Raw genomic sequence first — 18,234 nt, forward strand, 5'->3', positions numbered from 1 at the left:
GTGGAGGGACAGGATCTGTGCCCTATGGGAGGCTTGACAGGAGATCTAGAGAGACCAGGACCCCATGGCCACTCTGGCCATCACCACTGCCTGAAGGGACCCCTTTTTCCTGGGAAGAGTTGGAGGAAAGGGAGATTCAATTCAGGGGGCAGAAAACATGTAAGAATTCTTTAAAATCTTTATTGTTGTATTACATGTACCCCTTTTTCCATTAACCCCCTCCAGCCCGGCCCAGTCCCTCACCACCCCACTATCTGTGGTCATGGGCCATAAAAGGTTCTTGGTTGAATACTTCCCACCCATCCACCCTCCCCCACCTTCGCTCTGAGATTCTGCACTCTGTTCCACGCTTCTGTCTCTCTGGATCCACTCCATTCATCTGTTTACTTTGTTACTTAGATTCCACATATGAGCGAGATCATGTGATCCTTATCTTTTTCTGATGAAGACTTGTAAGAATTTTCTAATATCCAATGGCATGGCCTGTCAAAGACAGACTTGAAAGGGTTTATGTTTCCTTTTCCTGAGTAGCTAATGTGTTCTTACCAGTCAAGGAGAGATTCTTCTACCTCGCATTGTTAAAATTTTGAAATATGCAAAATAGGGTGCAGGAAGTATGTTGACAGCTAAACATGCACTCGTGAACACCCATAAAGCACCACCCAGGTGAATAAATAGGACACTGACAGCCCTGAGACATCTGAGAGACCAAGTCCCTCCCCGACCTCCCCTCAGGAGAAATAGCGCTCTTTCTCACAGCTTAGAGCTGCCCAGGGGTAACTGCTGTGGCAGAAGGGAGTGAGGCACATCATTGCTGGTGTCCAAGTTGAAGTGTGGAGAAGAGGAAATTTGGGGCAGTTCTTAGGAAAGATGTGTGTGGAGTGGGTAGTTGTTGTGAGGATATAATATATTGCAACCAAGTGGAGATGGGCTCCCCTCTGCACCTCTCCCCTGGCTCTTCCCGGATGTTCTATGACTTTCTTGCTAACAACCATCTAATTCCTCTATTTGATGCTGCAAATCCCTTTTCTACTGCTTCTGCATTTTCATAGTGTCTGCTCCCTCATGCCTTTTCCCATTTCTCATTTTAACTTTTCAACTTCACCTTCAACCATCAACGGCTCCATTCTCCCAGAATTCTTTAAATTTTATTTATTTATTCATTCATTCATTGAAAGAGAGTTTGTTGCTCCCCTATTTGTGCATTCATTGGTTGGTTCTTGTATGTGTCCTGACAAAGGGATTGAACCTGCAACCTTAGCATATAGGAAGAATGCTCCAACCAACTGAACTAGCCCACCAGGACTCCCAGGATTTCTCAGGTCATAGAAAGAAAATCCAACTGGTCCAGCTCAACTTTTCTCCTTCAGCCACAACATAGGTCCCTGAATGGCCAATGGTTTGACTGCATTCTGGCCAAGTGACCAACCCTATCCAATCACCACAGCGCGTTTCGAGTCATGCTCTATAAAAGATGTGGATGGAGTGGTTTTCCCCAAGGGTTGTGAGATGTCTTGTATGTATCAGTCTCCCTGAACTTCCATGAAAGTCCCTTCATGCCAGAAATCCAGAGGAAATCTTTCATGCCTGACGCTACGTCCCTGGTGCCACGAATGCGTATCTGGAGGGGCTACCCAAAGGTCATCTCAACATGAAGAATAGCCCAGATTTGGAAGCAGCCCAAATGCCCATCAGTAAATGAGTGGATAAAAAAGCTGTGGTACAGTGACACAACAGAATACTGCTCAGCCCTAAGAAAAAAAGAAATCTTACACTTTTCTGCAGCATGGATAGACCCGGAGAGTATTATGCTAAGTGAAATAAGCCAGTCAAAGAAAGACAAGTACCATATGATTTCACTTATATGTGGAATCTAAAGAACAAAATAAATGAACATAGTGGAGGCAAACTCATGGATACAGAGAACAGCCTGACAGTTGTCAGAGGGGAGGGGATTGGGGGCTGGTTAAGGGTGAAGGGATTAAGCAAGGGAAAAAAATAAGACTCATGGGTACAGACAACAGTATGGTGCCTACCAGAGAGAAGGGGGTAGGGGAGGTAGAAGAGGAAAAAAGGGATAAATGGTGATGGAAGGAGACTTGACTTGGGGTGGTAAACATGCAATATGGATAACTTCCCTCTAGCGGAGAAGCTCTCTGAATCCTCGGACCCGTTAGCTTTTATTTGATATATACCCTGATACTGGGGGGAGATGAACCCAATATTCCTCATCATTATCTTTTACCTGCATAACCTCAGTAAAATATTTATGTGAGGTTAACGAACTTGCATTACCTGTAAAAGAAACATGTACCTCTCCATTGTCCTTTGTATGTATCCAATCCTACAGATTTCCCCACTTTTTAAAAATTCAACAAAGAGGCATATCACAAGCCATTGGCAACAAATTCCACTCCTGGACTTGTATAAAGGAGCTGAGAGGCAGGACTAGAATACACATTTGCCCTTTAGCAAAGCAAACAGGCATATCAAAGGTAAAGTTTGGTAAACAGTAAAAGGATTAGCAGGTTAGGGCAGTGATCAGCAAACTCATTAGTCAATAGAGCCAAATATCAACAGTACAACTGAAATTTCTTTTGAGAGCCAAATTTTTTAAACTTAAACTATATAGGCAGGTACCCTGTTATTAACTTAACTAAGCTGGCCTTTGCTAAAAATGTCCTCAATCTGATTGAGGTACGTTCGCTGAGGTCTACCCCTTCCAACTCTCCCATCCACACTCATCTTGTATACTTGTTTCGTCTATCTCCTTTTGTTCATCATCTCTATATGTCCAAACCATCTCAACATACATACCTTCTCAATCCTCAACACATCTTCTTTCACTCCACAACATTTCCTAAAGTTAACTTAATAAACTTTACTTAAAGTTTTAAGTCTTAGTTAAACTATAGGTATGTTGAGTAAAACTTGATATCATATTTATTGATAAAATTAAATTCCTTACAATTTACAATATCCATAAAATTAAAACATGACAATGACTGACAAAGACTAATGTGAACAATGGCCTTGCATCTCCTTGGAAAGTTTGGGTAAGTCAGGTTTGTATGTTGTTGTTTTTAATTTTAAGCACGATTCCAGGTTCTCATCAGTAAGACGACTTCTCAATTTACTTTTGATAAGGTTCATGCTTGAAAATGATTGTTCGCATAAATATGTAGACCCGAATAAGGAAAGAACAGCAAATGCTAGTTTTTTCAGTTGATTATATGAGTTAGGAATACTATTCCAGGTGTTAAAAATCAACATATCCTCCTTCTCCAGGTCTTTCAAAGCAGACCACTTGTGCTGTGAACTAAGTTCACATTTGTTTTCCTCCATTATTTCTATGTCAGCACAAAGACGTTCAAATTTCGAGCTCCACAGTTCTCTGTTTTTTAAATCCAGCAATTGCATTTCAAAGTTGCCAATGTCAATATTAAAGGGAGAAAAATTTAATTCTGTTACAGTAGCATCGAGAGGTTTTTTAACAAAGGCTAACGTCGTTTTGCTGTTTCTGAATTCCTGAAATCTGTTGAGAAAAGCTTCCCTCATATTTAAAAGTGTTGTTTTGAAATAGCAAATGTCAATATCAGAATTATTTTCTTGGCGATGTTTCAACAGGCTTGGAAAGTGAATCAAAGTTTCTCTATCAAAATCTTGAGCAAAAAGATATAATTTGTTTTCGAATGAAATAACTTCTTCTAACATCGAAAAAGCTGTGTTTCCTTTCCCCTGTAGTTTACGATTAAGCTGATTTAGATGAGACGTAACATCTACCATGAAATAAAATTTTTGGATCCAATGATCGTTAGTTAGTTCTGGATAGTGAACACCCTTCTCAAGGAGAAATGCTTTAATTTCTGCTAATAAGGAAGCAAAACGTTTCAAAACGTTTCCTCTTGATAACCAACGTACCTTGTTATGCAGCAGCAGATCTGCATACTCACTCTCCATTTCAACTAAAAATTCTTTAAATTGGTGATGATTAAGAGCTTTAGCTATAATGGAGTTGATAATCTTAATCACCAATTCCATAACTTTGCAAATTTCTTCTGGAAATGTCTGCGCACAAAGCGCTTCTTGATGAATGATGCAATGGTAAGTAAGTATCTCGTGATTAATTTTTTCTTTCAAAATAGCAACAAATCCGTTTCTTACGCCAGTCATACTTTTTGACCCGTCTGTTGAAATTGAGACAATTTTATCTAGTGGAATATGATGTTTTTCAAAGCACTCAATTACAGCATTTGCTATATCCTCTCCACATGTTTGACCTTTGAGTGGCAATAATCCTAAAAGTTCTTCTTTAGGACCTGTAGATGAAATAAATCGTACAAAAAGTGAAACTTGTGCTGTATCATTTATGTCACAAGACTCGCCAACTGCTATTGATAAAGCTGAAACCAATTTAAGATCTTCGACTTGCTGGTTGGTTATATTCGAAGACATTTTGACTGTTCTATCTTTCACTGTTTCAGCAGACAATGGTAACTCTTTAATTTTTTTTAGAATATCTGCTTTGTTCTTAAAATCCCGAAATAGCTCTTCGGATGCATTTATAAAACAACTTTTTATATATTCCCCATCTGTATATGGTTTTCCTCTCTTAGCAATCTCTTGACTAACCACAAAACTTGCAATATTAACATTGTTGGAAGATGGCATCCAGTAATTAAATTCAGAACTTAATTTTTCTTGACTCTTCTGAAGTTCCTCAACTGCTTTCTTCCTTGCATCACCGACAGGATATTTAATACTAAATGACACGTGTTTAGTTGTAAAGTGTCTCTCCACATTTGATTTCTTATTATGCGCCAATTTTTCCTGACAAATAAGACAGGTCGGAAGGCCATTTAAGTTTTGAATAAATGCAAAAGTCTCGGTCCATTCAACTTTAAATTCACGGTTTTCATCTTCTGTTCTTCGCTTCTTCTTTGTAGTCATGTCAAACAGGACACCTAAAAAATGTTTCATTTTATAATAAAGCCACCAACACAAAATAAGTACAATTCTTAAATTGATGACAAAAATACCTGCAGGATTTGCAGCTGGTTGGAACAATACAGGTAACTTTATGCTTCGAGTAGGTACTTTTGTCACCTGCATGCAATTTGCGGACACGACTAGCACTAACCACTGCACAATGAGACTGTTGACTGGCTTGCTCACTCAACTTGTACATAAATCGCGTGCGCCTCCCCTGCGCTGTGTATCCTGCAGTCCGCCTGCGCCGCGTCTCCCATCGCCTGACCGACCGACACCCACCCCTTCTTCTCATGCCACTTCTTCAAAATAAGACTTGCCCACGCTGAACACCGACTTCTGTGCATGGGCCACGGAGTTTCAATCGCACTGTACTTGCGCGCCCGCACATGGTATTTTGTGGAAGAGCCACAAAGGGCCAAAGAGCCGCATGTGGCTCGCAAGCCACAGTTTCCCGGCCACTGCCCTAGCCGGTTTGGCTCAGTGGTTAGAGTGTTGGCCCATGGACTGAAGAGTCCTGGATTTGGTTCTAGTCGAGGGCATGTACCTCGGTTGCAAGCTCAATCCCCAGTCCAGGTCAGGGTAGTGTGGGAGGTAACCAATTGATGTGTCTCTCCCTCTACCTTCCACTCCCAAAAAAAATCAATGGAAAAATACCCTTGGGTGAGGATTAACAACCTCGTTGGTTCTGCCGACTTAGCTACAGGGAAGAGGCAAACAGAGAGCACCCCCATGTGCATGAAGGTTGCAGAAATAAGGCCCTTTCCCCTTTTCAAAAAGGAGAGGGGCATGGGAAAATCAGAGTCTCTGTACGTGCAGGTCCTCAGCTGTGGAACAGGAACAAACGACCCAGTTCACTGGGCTCCTGAGGTCTGAAGGAACAAGTGCAGAGCACTGTGCATGCTCAGAGTGGGTGCTCAGCACCTCTCATTATACCAACATCACCACAATTTAGGTCTTTTCAACTAGAAATTTGTAACATTAGAAACTTAACATGATTATGGAGTTAATAAGATACTTCTTACCAAGAAGGATGAGGGGGCTGTTGACTCCTGGAGGAACCACCTGCAGAAAGGAGTAGGGAGGGAAAGCAGTCAGCGGGGTGCAGGGCAACCATGGTCCCCCATGCATCCCTCCCCAGAGCCAGGGCCCCTCAGACCCCTGGGTATCAAAGATCCCAGGGGGCACCATGTCCTCAGGGGAGGTCAGAGCCCAGTGCTGGACATCATGGGGACCCTAGTCACTGTCTTCACCCAGGCCCCAGAGCTACTTGCCTACAGTCCTAAGGGGACAACACAGACAAGAACGCAAAGATCCAGGCAGGAAAAATGACTAATACGTGGCCCTGAGCTACAACAAGAGAACCCCCATCGCCTGCCTTCTGACACTGTATCTCATTGACACCTCAGTGGCTTATCCCTGGGTGTCACACTACTTGTATGACCTGCAGCACCTGACCTAAGCCCCGCTGTTGAAAATGGGAATAGATTCGCCTTGCAGACAGGCTGTTGGCAGAATCCAATGAGATGAAGGTGTCCCCTTGGCTCAGCTCCAAGGTGGGTCCGATGAGCACATCCCTGCACGTGCTCTGCCCACACCTCAGGCCTGCTTTCCCACCCAGCTCCCCAAAGCATCCAGCTCTGGGCCAGGCCTGCATCGCCATTCCTTGCTTCTTAACCTGGGGAAGCAGCTATACCAGAACCTTCTGAATCAGAAAAAGTTAAATGCCTGCCATCAGGATCTGAGAGGATCTGGTGAGTTCTCAAAAGTACTGATACAGGGCAAGCACTTCCTATTGTGAGCTACTCTTTAGCAAGCAGAAACTCTTAAATCCGAGTTTTGTATAGAAATATGCTGTCCACTTGAATGCACATATGCATGGCCCATGAACACAGACAATGGGGTGGTGAGGGTTTGGGGGGACGGACAGACAAGGGACAGGCTGGAGAGGATCAATGGGGAGGAAAAGGGAACAGGTGTACTGGTTAATAATGCGGATTTTGTAATCAAAACATGTAATTTCAACAGAAACATCAAAAGTGCTTTATTCAAAATAATGACCATCGCTAGCTACACATTTCTCCCGTCTTTCCGATAATTTGTGGATACTATTCTAATAGAACTTTTCTTGTTTTGAGGAAAACCATTCAGAGACCTAATTTTTCACTTCTTCATACGTTTTGCAGTGCTGCTCAGAAAGTGTGTGCCATCGATCGGAACAAGAGGTAATCTGAAGGAGCAAGGTCTGGTGAATACGGCGGGTGGGTTAATACTTCCCAGGCAAGATCTTTTTTATTTTTTAAAAAATATATTTTATTGATTTTTTTTACAGAGAGGAAGGGAGAGGGATAGAGAGGTAGAAACATCGATGAGAGAAAAACATCAATCAGCTGCCTCCTGCACACCTCCTACTGGGGATGTGCCTGCAACCAAGGTACATGCCCTTGACCGGAATCAAACCTGGGACCTTTCAGTCCCCAGGCCAACGCTCTATCCACTGAGCCAAACCGGTTAGGGCCCAACAAGATCTTTTAACATGTCTTTAACTGGTTTTGAAGTGTGTGATGGTGGGTCATCATGAAGCAAAATTACTTTGCCATATCTTCTGGCCCATGCTGGTCGTTTTATGATCAAAGCATGGTTCAAATTGATTATTTGTTGTCGGTATTGATCAGTATTAACAGTTTCACCTTGTTTTAGAAGCTCATAATACACCACACCTTCCTGATTCCACCAAACGCAGAGCATTGTCTTCTTTCCAAAGCGATTTGGCCTTGCAGTCAATGGTTGACCTGAATCAACCCATGATTTTGTGCATTTGGGATTCTCAAAATAAATCCACTTTTCACTGCCAGTCACAATTCGATGCAAAAAAGACGTTCTTTTGTGCCGCCGAAGCAGCATTTTACTGATGACTTTTCGGGTTTTCCATTTGTCTTTCGATCAGTTGATGTGGCACCCATTTTCCTTCCTTTAAAATCTTTCCCATTGCTTGTAAATAATCGGAAATTGTTTGCTGAGGAATGTCTAATCTTTCTCCAAGTTGTTTTTGAGTTTGACACACATCTTCATCTAATAAGGCTTGTAATTATTGGTCTTCAAACTTTTTTGGTTGACCAGGATGGTCTTTGTCTTTCAAATGGAAATCATCACTTTTAACACATTGTTTGTGGGTAGTTTTATCGCGCGCTAACAGGTGGCGCGGGCCGTTTTTGCTAATTTTTTTGTGCAAATGGCAACGTTCAGTAAAATTATGATAACTTTAGTTTTGCATATTTTTTTTCAGTGAAACTTTTCGTGATTTACTATAAAATGTATACTGAATTATTTTTCTTAAATTTTAAAGACAAATACTGGAATTGTGTGAAGGGATGACTCTACGCAGTTGAATAGATTACCGTTATACCTGGAAGTACATACATAATTCACCACAGTATGTGTTAGAGACCCAAATTTTGTCCTTTGGAATTCGTATATCTTCATGTTAGCATCCCTTTAGAGCAATAAAAAAGTATAAAAATAAACGTATTTATACGTTACCTGCATTCTACCGCTAGTCTATAAAAAACATATTAATACGTGTCCCGCACTCTACCACCAGTCAACATAAAAAGTATAAATACGTTTTTCCCGCATACAATGTGTTAAAGCGTTTAAACCAGCATTCACAAGTATCTTGAGATGGAGCATGTTCACCATAAGCTTCCCAAAGTATACAACTTTGAGCAGCACTTTTCTGTTCAAAATAATGAATTAAAACTTCTCCCAAATGCTCTTTTTTTGGCACGAAATTCGACATTTTTAAGTGTAAAAAATCTATGTTAACACCTTCAGAAAATTTGACATAGGAAGGTTTGAAGCTTGCTGTCAATGCCAAATAGCATACGTTTCAAATTGCATATATAGCAACCCATGTGTAACTCCATCTACTGAAAAAAATCCGATTAACCAGTACACCTGTATGTAACACTTTCAACAACAACAAAAAAAGACAGAGACACTATCTCCCCTGCCCCCCATACCCACGTCCAGCTGGCACCTCCCTCCCTCCATGCTTTCCCAGAAATTCCCTCTCAAAGGGCACTTAGGGTGAAGAGCATCTGCCCCTCAAAAGACAATTAGGGCCTGGCCAGTGTTGCTCGGTGGTTGATGAACCAGGAGGTCAGTTGGATTCCTGGTCAGACACATGCCTGGGTTGCGGGCTCGATCCCCAGTAGGGGGCGCTCAGGAGGCACTGATATTTCGATCTCTCCCTCTCCTTTTCTCTCTGAAAAAAAAAAAAGTGAAAAGGGGGCATGAAAAAAAAAAAAGAAACGTGTGGGGCAGTGGCGAAAAGACGGCAATGCCAATGATGAATGAATGAGAAAAATCTTCCCACTTGGGACATGGTGGTTTGGTGGGGGAGACGGGAAATGAGCTTCCCGGCCGGTAGCCTGGGGCGAGCCATTGCCCAGCAGCCAGGAAGCCCCAAGTCCAAGGCCATAAGGCAGCGGTTCTCAACCTTGGCTGCACATTAGTCACCGGGGAATCTTTTTAAAATCCTGATTCCTAGGCCCCATCCCCCAGTGTTACGGAGCGAGTTCCCTAGAGACAGACCACCGACTTCTAATTAGTTAGAGCAAGCAAGCATTTATTGATTACAGATTCGAATCTGGGCCCCTGCCGTAGCTGACACAGCAGCAGGCAATCGCCGGGCGAAGGGCGGAGGGGCAGTCCCTCCTTTTATCACCCCTCCCGACCTTGGCTGATCTGTCCTATTCCTACTGTTTGGCTACTGAACTAACAGCCCCCCCCCCCCCCCCCCCCCGCGAGGGCCAGGCGGAATTCCTGCTGTTTTTCAGGCTTTGCCCAGCTTCCTTCTTTCCCCAGATGCCACTCTGGCGGAATTCCTGCTGTTTTGCTAAAGCTATTCTTCTCCCTGACAGGCTTTGCTCAACTTCCTTCATTCCCCAGACAGCACCCTTATCTTGACTTGTTTTTCAAATCTGGTCTTCCCCTATGTCTGATTCAAGTTACAAGCTATGTTCAGTACTTTTCCACCCTGGCTGAGCCCCCCACCCTGCGATTTCTATCTCATTCCCCACTCCTCTTACGGGGGGGGGGGGGGGGGGGGGGGAATCAAACTTTTGATTCGCTCTCACTCTCCTCGTCCATAGCGCGATTTTGGTGCTGGACACGGAGAGCAAGGATATTAAGGTCCTGAGTCCTGGCTTGAATCATGTTAGCTATCGACCTAAAAATGCGGGGGGCTATAGTTAACATTAGTGTAAGTCCAAGTAGTGGCCCCAAAAGGGGAAGTAGATAGGGGAGGAGTCCGTTGAAGCTGCTCCATAAGGGGTTGTCGGACAGTTCTTTCCTCCTCTTGACTAGATCCTCCTGGAGCTTCTTGATCTTGTCTCGGACGATTCCTGATTTGTTGGCATAGAAGCAGCAGTGTTCCTGGAGGGCTAAGCAGTTCCCTCCCTGCTCTGCAGTGAGTAAGTCGAGCTCCCTCCGGTTCTGGAGGACAACTTCAGGTAGAGAGTCTATTTGGTCTTGGGGGTTATTTATAGTTCCCGAGAGGGCTTGAACATCATCAATTAGCTGATTGGAAAGCTTGGTATAGGAGTGTATAGCTCCTCCTAGTCCTGTGGAGCCCGATGCCACAGCACCCGAAACTCCTAGGCCTACGAGTAGGGGAATAAATTGGATAGCCCTTTTACTGCGTCCTGCTATGTAATCAAGACTAGGAAGGGGAACGGGCTCTTCTCCTGGGATAATGTCTATATCAGGGAGGATAATAGCCTGTATGCATAATCCTGTCCAGTTGACAGGTAGGGCTGTGAAGGCCAGGCTACCCCCGCAAACAAAAACCTGCCCAGGGGCTGGGCAGAGGGGTGTGGAGTGGTTTGAGACCTGGGTGCACTCGGAGAAAGTCTGATACCCTACATCTAAGTCATAGCTATTGTTCTGGAACAGCCCCCTAAAACATAGGGAGGTATTGAACCTTACGGGCTGTATTCTGAAGGGAAGGGTGAGGCTGCAGCTTCCAGCCTCCTGTATGGAAGAATTCCCGGCGGGGAGGGCAAGGGGCATGGCTGTCCCAAGAGTCATACATAGCCAACAGTCTGCGGCCAGAGACGGGTTAGAGCCATTTAGAGCTCTAAGGGTAGCCTCTAAGATGTCGGAGGTCTGGGCATCTAGATCGATGTCCCTGGGCTTGCGGAGAGCCAGAGGATGGTAACGGAGGGGTGGGTACAAGGAGTGAATCATCTGTTCTATCTGTTCTTGTACCTCAGCTTCTCTAACCCGATCAGTGGGTCCCCCCCCATCAGATACGTGGATTGGGGCACGAGGTGACCAGCAGCTAGCCTGGCCAAGATTGCCTCGGCAGGAGGCTTGAGCAACTTTGGAGTACCCTTGGCTACTGCTAGTGTCCCAGTCCCCTCCAAAAGAACCAGAATACGTTCTCTGCAGGATGGCAGTTAGATAGATTTTCCCATCTGTATGGGTGCACTGCTGGACCTCCCGGTAGCAAGTGGAATGCATTTCTGTGGCCATCTGACAGTTGGAAGGGCACGGTCCGGGTTTGCCCTTCTCTGGCAGTATAATTTTAGGTTTACTGACACACTTCCATCCCTGTTTAAATCCACCCCCCGTCAAAGCCACAAAAGTTAAGTAGGCTGTTTTACTGCCACAATCAGTTGTTTGGGAGTATTGGGACGGAGTCACTCCCGCACTCCCTCCCGTGCAGTCACAGGGCTCCCATAAAGTTCCCGCACTAAGTCCTGTGTATTGGGTGGGGGCTCTAGCCCACCCTCTGAAGGGTGGGGCAGATTCGCCAATAGTAGTAGTAAGGTTATTATTCCTTCCCCACCCGGGTTAACTTGACCTTGAGTGGGTCGTCGGTCGGGCTGATTTGCCATTTCCCCTGGTCCCCTGGGAGTTCTTCAGGTGCCTTTTTCAGCCGGGTGTGATGTATCCAGTGCTGCTTTCCAGCTACCCTGACGGCTGTAGGAGTACTGAGAACAACAATGTAGGGTCCTTCCCACCTTGGTTCTAACTGTCCAGGATTTAACCTTTTAACCCAAACCAAGCTTCCAGGTTGTGCCACCGGAGGTCTAGGCGGTGCGCTCGCCTCTGGTGTTGGCTGGCGGCCTAGCCGGTGGACTTCCTCTCTGGTCTGTTGTAATGCCTGTAGAGACTTAAGGAGGTTTCTGTTAGTTATTCCCCCCATGTGTTCTTCCCCCACGCCGAGGAGAAGGGGAGGCGGTCTCCCAAACACAATTTCATAAGGAGTGAACTTCTCAAGGTAGGGGGTACATCGAGCCCTCAGTAGGGCAAAAGGGAGGAGGTTCACCCAATCTCCGCCAGTTTCTAGTTTTAACTTAGTTAAGGTTTCTTTTATCGTCCTATTCATCCTCTCTACCTGCCCTGAACTCTGTGCCCTATAGACACAGTGGAGTTTCCACTTAATTTTTAGGGTAGTTGCCAATTGTTCGGTGACCTTGGCGATGAACGCCGGCCCATTGTCAGACCCCATGTGGATAGGTAAGCCGAATCGGGGCAGAATTTCAAAAACCAATTGTTTTACTACGACCTGGACAGTCTCTCTCTTCCTGGCGAACGCTTCTGGCCACCCGGAGGAAGTGTCCACAAACACAAGGAGATACCTGTATCCTCCCCGTGCCGGGGAAGTTCGGTGAAGTCCACTTTCCAGTGCTCACCGGGGGTGCTGCCTCTGAACCGGGTCCCCGGTTCCTTCACTGGCACAGGATCGGGGTTGACTAATGCACAGGCGCGACATCTTCTGGCTCTATCTCCAGTTAAGCGGTCTAGTCCTCGAACTAGGTATTTCTTCTTTAGGAGTTCAGCTAATTTGACTCCACGCAAGTGTGCGGCCCGATGCGTCTGTTCCGCCACCTGTCTTCCTAGGTCTTGAGGTAGGAGGATTCTTCCATCCGTCAGCTGGATCCACCCGCCTGAGTTCCTCTGAGTCCATTCCTATCCGCTTCTCAGAACACCAGCCATTCGCGTGGAGACCCCACTCCCACGTTCCCCTTCGTGGCCTCTGGGGTCCTAACTCCCCTCAGTCTCTGTTCGAAGCGGCAAAACATGCGCAGCCGCCTGGGGTGGGAAACACAGAAGCAACGTCCGAAGGGAAGCGCGCGCGGTAAACCTCAGGAGAACGCGCCGCCTCACGCCCCCCGCCCCCCAGGAAGACGGACAAAATGGCGGACGCCCGGGCCGAGCGCGCCAGCGGCGAGAGCCCTCCCCACTGCGCGCGCCCCCCACCCGCTCCAGACGCCCCAAGATGCGAGGCGAAGGCCGTGGTCCCAACCACGCGACAGCGTGGCCATCCCGCCACAGCCCCGGGCACCTCATTGCACGCGCGGCCCCGATCCCCAAGCCCCGCCGCGCTGACGGAGAGAAACCGAAGACGAAGGAAACAACTCACCCGATTCCGACTTTCTCCTCAACAAACGCGACGGGGCTCGCGCTCGCGCTCGCGTCCCACTTTAGGGAGCGCGCCGCTCGCGAGGACCCCCCACGGCCAGTCTGGGGCTCCGCCCCGAGGCGTCTAGTGGCGGCGCCGGTGCCAGAAACCCCGCCTTGGTGCTTGGGGAAGGGACAGTGTCTGTCCCCGTTAGAATCCTCCTGAACGTCGGGACATAACACGTTGCCCCCGTAGGCGGACAACACAAACCGAGGCAATATCGACGCCTGCTGTCCTGTCAGGAGCGTCAGGCACTTCGGTGGACAGCCCCAAAGAAGGATCGGGAAGGGGAAGGACCCCGAGTGGAGGCGGGGCCCGCGCCACAGCCCTGGCGGAAGGGGCGGGGCCTACTCCCGACGTAATCCCAGCGGCAGCGTGGGAGGCGGGGCTAGAAATGAGATTGACAGGGCGGAGTTCTGGGAGGGCGCTCTGGTGCCGCGGAGTTAGCGGCTTAGCCTGGACTCTGTTTCGGGGCGGGGAGGGGCGGGGGGCGGGAGGCGGGGAGAGGGGGGCGGACTGGGGTCCTGGGCTCCGATGTCTGAAGGAGGAGGACGGGGACAGGACTCTGGGGCTGAGGCAGCACCGCCTTTGGGCTTGTTCCCCGGTTTTTAGATCGCCAAAGACCTGGGGGCTGGCTTTCATGGTAGGGTTGGCGATCTAAGGCGTGATGGTAAAACGTTTTTGTGGGGTTTTTTAAATATTTTATACATTTTTTACAGAGAGGAAGGGAGAGGAATAGAGAGTTAGAAACATCGATGAGAGAGAAACAACAATCAGCTGCCTCCTGCACACCCCCTACTGGGGATGTGCCCGCAACCAAGGTATGTTTTGTTTTTTGTTTAGTTTTGTTTTTCCAAAGATGAAAAAGGGAACTTTAATATATCAACCCACACACCGGAGGTCGCCGTGGTCAACAGTTTGGTGCGGACTCTTTATGACACACACACACACACCACACACGCACACACACCACACACGCACACACATACACACACGCGCACACACGTACGTGCACACACACATGTGAGCAGAACACACGTTGTTTAGCTGGTTCCCCTCGTTTTCTGGGGTTTTTCCCTTCCTTCTGGCTGGGAGATTCCTCCCGTGAAGTCTGTAGTCCGAAGTGAAAGGAAGAGACGCGAACTCCTCCCTTAGGAAAAACGAGGCGTTTCCTACCCGGACCACACGCCACCCCCGAGTGAAGCCAGGGCTTCGCTGTGGCCCCGAGGCTGGGAGTGAGGTGCCCCCCGAGGCTGGGAGTGAGGTGCCCCCCGAGGCTGGGAGTGAGGTGCCCCCGAGGCTGGGAGTGAGGTGCCCCCGAGGCTGGGAGTGAGGTGCCGCGGTCCCCTAATCCTCCTCCCTCCCCTCCCTCGCCCAGGCCCCTCGGGCACGCTGGTTCCCCGGCCTTCTTAGGACCTGCCAAGCACACAGTTGCGCTCCAGGACCTTTGCATTTGCTGTTCCCTCTGCCTGGAACTCTTTCCCGCGATCTAACTCCATTTGCTCTCTTCCTCTCTTGAGCCATGATTCCGCTCAGGTGTCACCTTAGCTGAGAGGCCCCCCCAGCCCCCCTTCTCTTTACAGAACAGACCGGTCTCCCTTACACTCCTTTGTTTCTCTTCATAGCACGGATCCCCCAACACATCCAACTCTTTGTGGTCCTATTATTTTGCCTCCCAGATGAAATGTCAGTTCCGTAAAGACAAGGATTTGCGTCCAGTGTGATCACTGTTGTAGATCCGGTGTCTGGCACATAGTTACAAATCAGCCTGCGTTAAAAAAAAAACAAACCAAAAACAAAACAAAAAAAAACAAATTTGACCCCTGGCCGGGTAGCTCAGTTGATTGGAGCATTGTCCTGTACACCGAAAGGTTGCAGGTTCAATCCCTGGTCAGGGCACATACAAGCAGCAAGCAATGAATGCATAAATAAGTGGAACAACAAATCTCTCTCTCTCTCTCTCTCTCTCTCTCTCTCTCTCTCTCTCTCTCTCTCTCCTCCATCTCCCTTCCACTTTCTCTCTCTGAAAAGCAATGGAAAAAAAATCCTCGTTGGTCTAATTCTTGGCTGGCCTTGTGCCTCGAGTCTCTTTGTCATGATTCCCTCCCCTACCTTCTACCCTTAAGTCCCATCCTTCTACCCCACAGGGCCCAAGGTGCTGGGGTCCAGCCCCAGCGGGTCTAGGGGTTCCCCAAGGTGTGGGCGGAGTCAGCGAAGAATGAAGGACACTGGAGTCAGTGTTCAGGTGATCATCATAGCCAGGTTCTTCTTTTTATTGTCATCCAACATCTGTATTATACTATTTTGTCCCAATCCTATCCATTCTATACAAAAGGCCAGGGGGCATCCCATCTCCATTCAAAGGTTACTCTATTGCTCCACTAAGCTACAAGGAAGTAACTGAAGGAGGTTACTCCAAGCAAAGATCAAAGAGACCAACCACCCCTCTGGGGAAACAACCTTTCTCAGGGAGGTGGTCCTGTTAAGAGGGGAGCAAACATATTAAGAACAATATGCCATATATGCCAGGTCCCTTGAAACATCCCTGCAGGGACTGCCTCAAGCAGCCAGGGTGGATCGGCTTCCAGCACCAAGGGACGACCTCAGGAGGTAGGGCAGTACCACAGAACACTGACAAGGCACTAACTAAGCCAAAAGCATATTCTGGCCAAAAGTACAGATTTAAAAATGCCAATTTTTAACAAGAGTCGTGGTGGGTGTGAGGGCCGGAGAGCAGGGTCATCAGCCCCGTGGCAGGGAGCTGTGGGAGCAGGAAGGAGGGCCATTCCCATGTCCTAAGTCCAGATGGCCTGGGGTGCCAGGATGAACCAGAAATTCACGTAGTTCATGTAGGAAATGAAACCTGAGGGAGGAAGAAAGCAGAGGGGGTGAGGTGTAGAGTTCATCAGCCCCACCTGGACCCCAGTCCTCTCCCCATGCCCAATGATACCCCGGACCCTGTCCCCATATCCATCCCTAGACCCAACCTCAACCCCATTCCCTGCACTGTCCGAATCCATTTCCAAATTCAATCCCGTCCCCAGTTCCATCTCATTCCCTACTCTGTCCCCAGCCCCTTCACCTGCTTTTTCCTCAACCCTCCACCTTCAAACCCAAACCTATCCCATCCCTACCCTGCCCCCAATAATCCATTTCCTAACCCTAACCCAACCCCATCCTCATCCCCAACTCTTTCCCGGGCCGTCCCCCATCGGTATCACGGAACCCTGTCCAAACCCAACCCCATCCCAGCTCAGACCAATCGCCAGGAAGGAGAAGATGCCAGTCCACGCCAGGTAGAAGCTACGCCCCAGACTGTCGGTCATGCCTTCCTGCAGGAACTCATGGGCCTGCAGCAGGTAGAACAGGACACCCAATGCCATGCTGGTCCCTGCAGGAGTACAGGTGTGAGGAGGCTGGGCAGCAGGTGTGTGAAGACCTGTGCCCCTGGCTGTGTAACTGCGTGGCTCTTGCCCATTATTTCCTCACTTCCTTTGCCCCCCTGTATCTCTGCTCACAAGCAGGATAAGAGGCTCCTGACAATGTCATAGCAGAGGACATCGGAAGTGCAAGTCTTGGTCTTTCTGTGGGCCACGGGGTGTCTAAAACCACAGGCTTTGGGGCCAACTGACTGGAACGCTTGTCTGGCCTCTGCCTCCCACCATCGGGACACACTCCATCTCCCTGAGCCTCATTCCCCCCATCTGTAAAGTGGGCATAATTGCAGGAACCGTCTCCTTGGTTGTCAGGAGAAGAGTTATTGAGGTTGGCCCATTTCCTGGCACACAGGGAGCCCTCAAGAATCAAGCCAGATTAACATCACTGTACTGGGTCTTTAATTTGGGGTTTCTGAGGTAGTGGATAAGGAACTCTGTCATTCTGGATATTTTAGCTGTATTTTTTAATGACATGAATTAAAGATGATTTGTGAAAAGGAAAAGTTTTTGTTTTCAGGTAGTGAATGGAGTACTGGGTAATTTTTATTTATAAATTTTTGAGAGAGAGAGAGAGAGAGAGAGAGAGAGAGAGAATGGAGAGGGAGAAAGAGAGAATGGAGAGCGAGGAAGACAGAAAGAGAACATCGATTAGTTGTTCCTCTTATTTATACATTCATTGGTTGATTCTTGTATGTGTCCTGATTGAGGATAAAACTCACATCCTTGCTGTATCAGAACGACGCTCTAACCCAGTGGTCAGCAAACTGCGGCTCGCGAGCCACATGCGGCTCTTGGGCCCCTTGAGTGTGGCTCTTCCACAAAATACCATGTGCGGGCGCGCACGTACAGTGCGATTGAAACTTCGTGGCCCGTGCACAGAAGTCGGTATTTTGTGGAAGAGCCACACTTCGTTGAATTTTTTAAAAAGTGGGGAAATCTGTAGGATTGGTTGCAAAGGACAATGGAGAGGTACATGTTTCTTTTACAGGTAATGCAAGTTCGTTACCCTCTCACATAAATATTTCACTGAGGTTATGCAGGTAAAAGATAACGATGAGGAATGTTGGGTTCATCTCCTCCCAGTATCAGGATCTGTATCTCTGGAATTTTGGAGAGATTATACTGACTTTGAAAGCTGTTCTTTTCCCAGATGCACAAACACAGTGAACAGTGTGTGCTCAAGATAAAGGTGAACATACCCTATACACCTCAGGACGTGACTTCCTGCAATAACCCATCTGTTGGGAGTATTTTTTGATCAGAACATCCCATGTGGTTACTTTCAGTGAGTGAGTTTGTCAGACTTGCCAAATAGTTATATTCTTGCTCGTA

The 18,234-nt window shown here is 47.5% G+C and overlaps 1 protein-coding gene and 1 non-coding gene across 5 annotated transcripts; both read right to left on the minus strand.

Moving 5' to 3' along the window:
* Positions 1–215: 215 nt before the first annotated feature.
* LOC132216589 (syncytin-1-like) lies at positions 216–13,721 on the minus strand. 4 transcript variants are annotated; one of them, XM_059665877.1, is made up of 4 exons: positions 13,427–13,718; positions 6,448–6,931; positions 6,015–6,054; positions 216–4,964 (listed from the first exon to the last, which is right to left on the minus strand). In XM_059665877.1, the coding sequence occupies exon 4, from the start codon at positions 4,948–4,950 to the stop codon at positions 3,016–3,018; it is 1,935 nt and encodes a 644-aa protein (XP_059521860.1). In that variant the 5' UTR covers positions 4,951–4,964; positions 6,015–6,054; positions 6,448–6,931; positions 13,427–13,718; the 3' UTR covers positions 216–3,015. The 4 variants fall into 4 exon arrangements, with proteins under 4 accessions (XP_059521860.1, XP_059521857.1, XP_059521858.1 ...); XM_059665874.1 differs by having other exon boundaries at positions 6,015–6,931; positions 13,427–13,721; XM_059665875.1 differs by lacking the exon at positions 6,448–6,931 and having other exon boundaries at positions 13,427–13,711.
* On the minus strand, positions 6,136–6,226 carry LOC132217709 (small nucleolar RNA SNORD88). Its single transcript, XR_009448977.1, has one exon. It is a non-coding gene; the product is annotated as a small nucleolar RNA SNORD88 (small nucleolar RNA).
* Positions 13,722–18,234: the final 4,513 nt, after the last annotated feature.

This window comes from Myotis daubentonii, chromosome 15 (genome assembly GCF_963259705.1).
Source record: "Myotis daubentonii chromosome 15, mMyoDau2.1, whole genome shotgun sequence".
NCBI lineage: Eukaryota > Metazoa > Chordata > Mammalia > Chiroptera > Vespertilionidae > Myotis > Myotis daubentonii.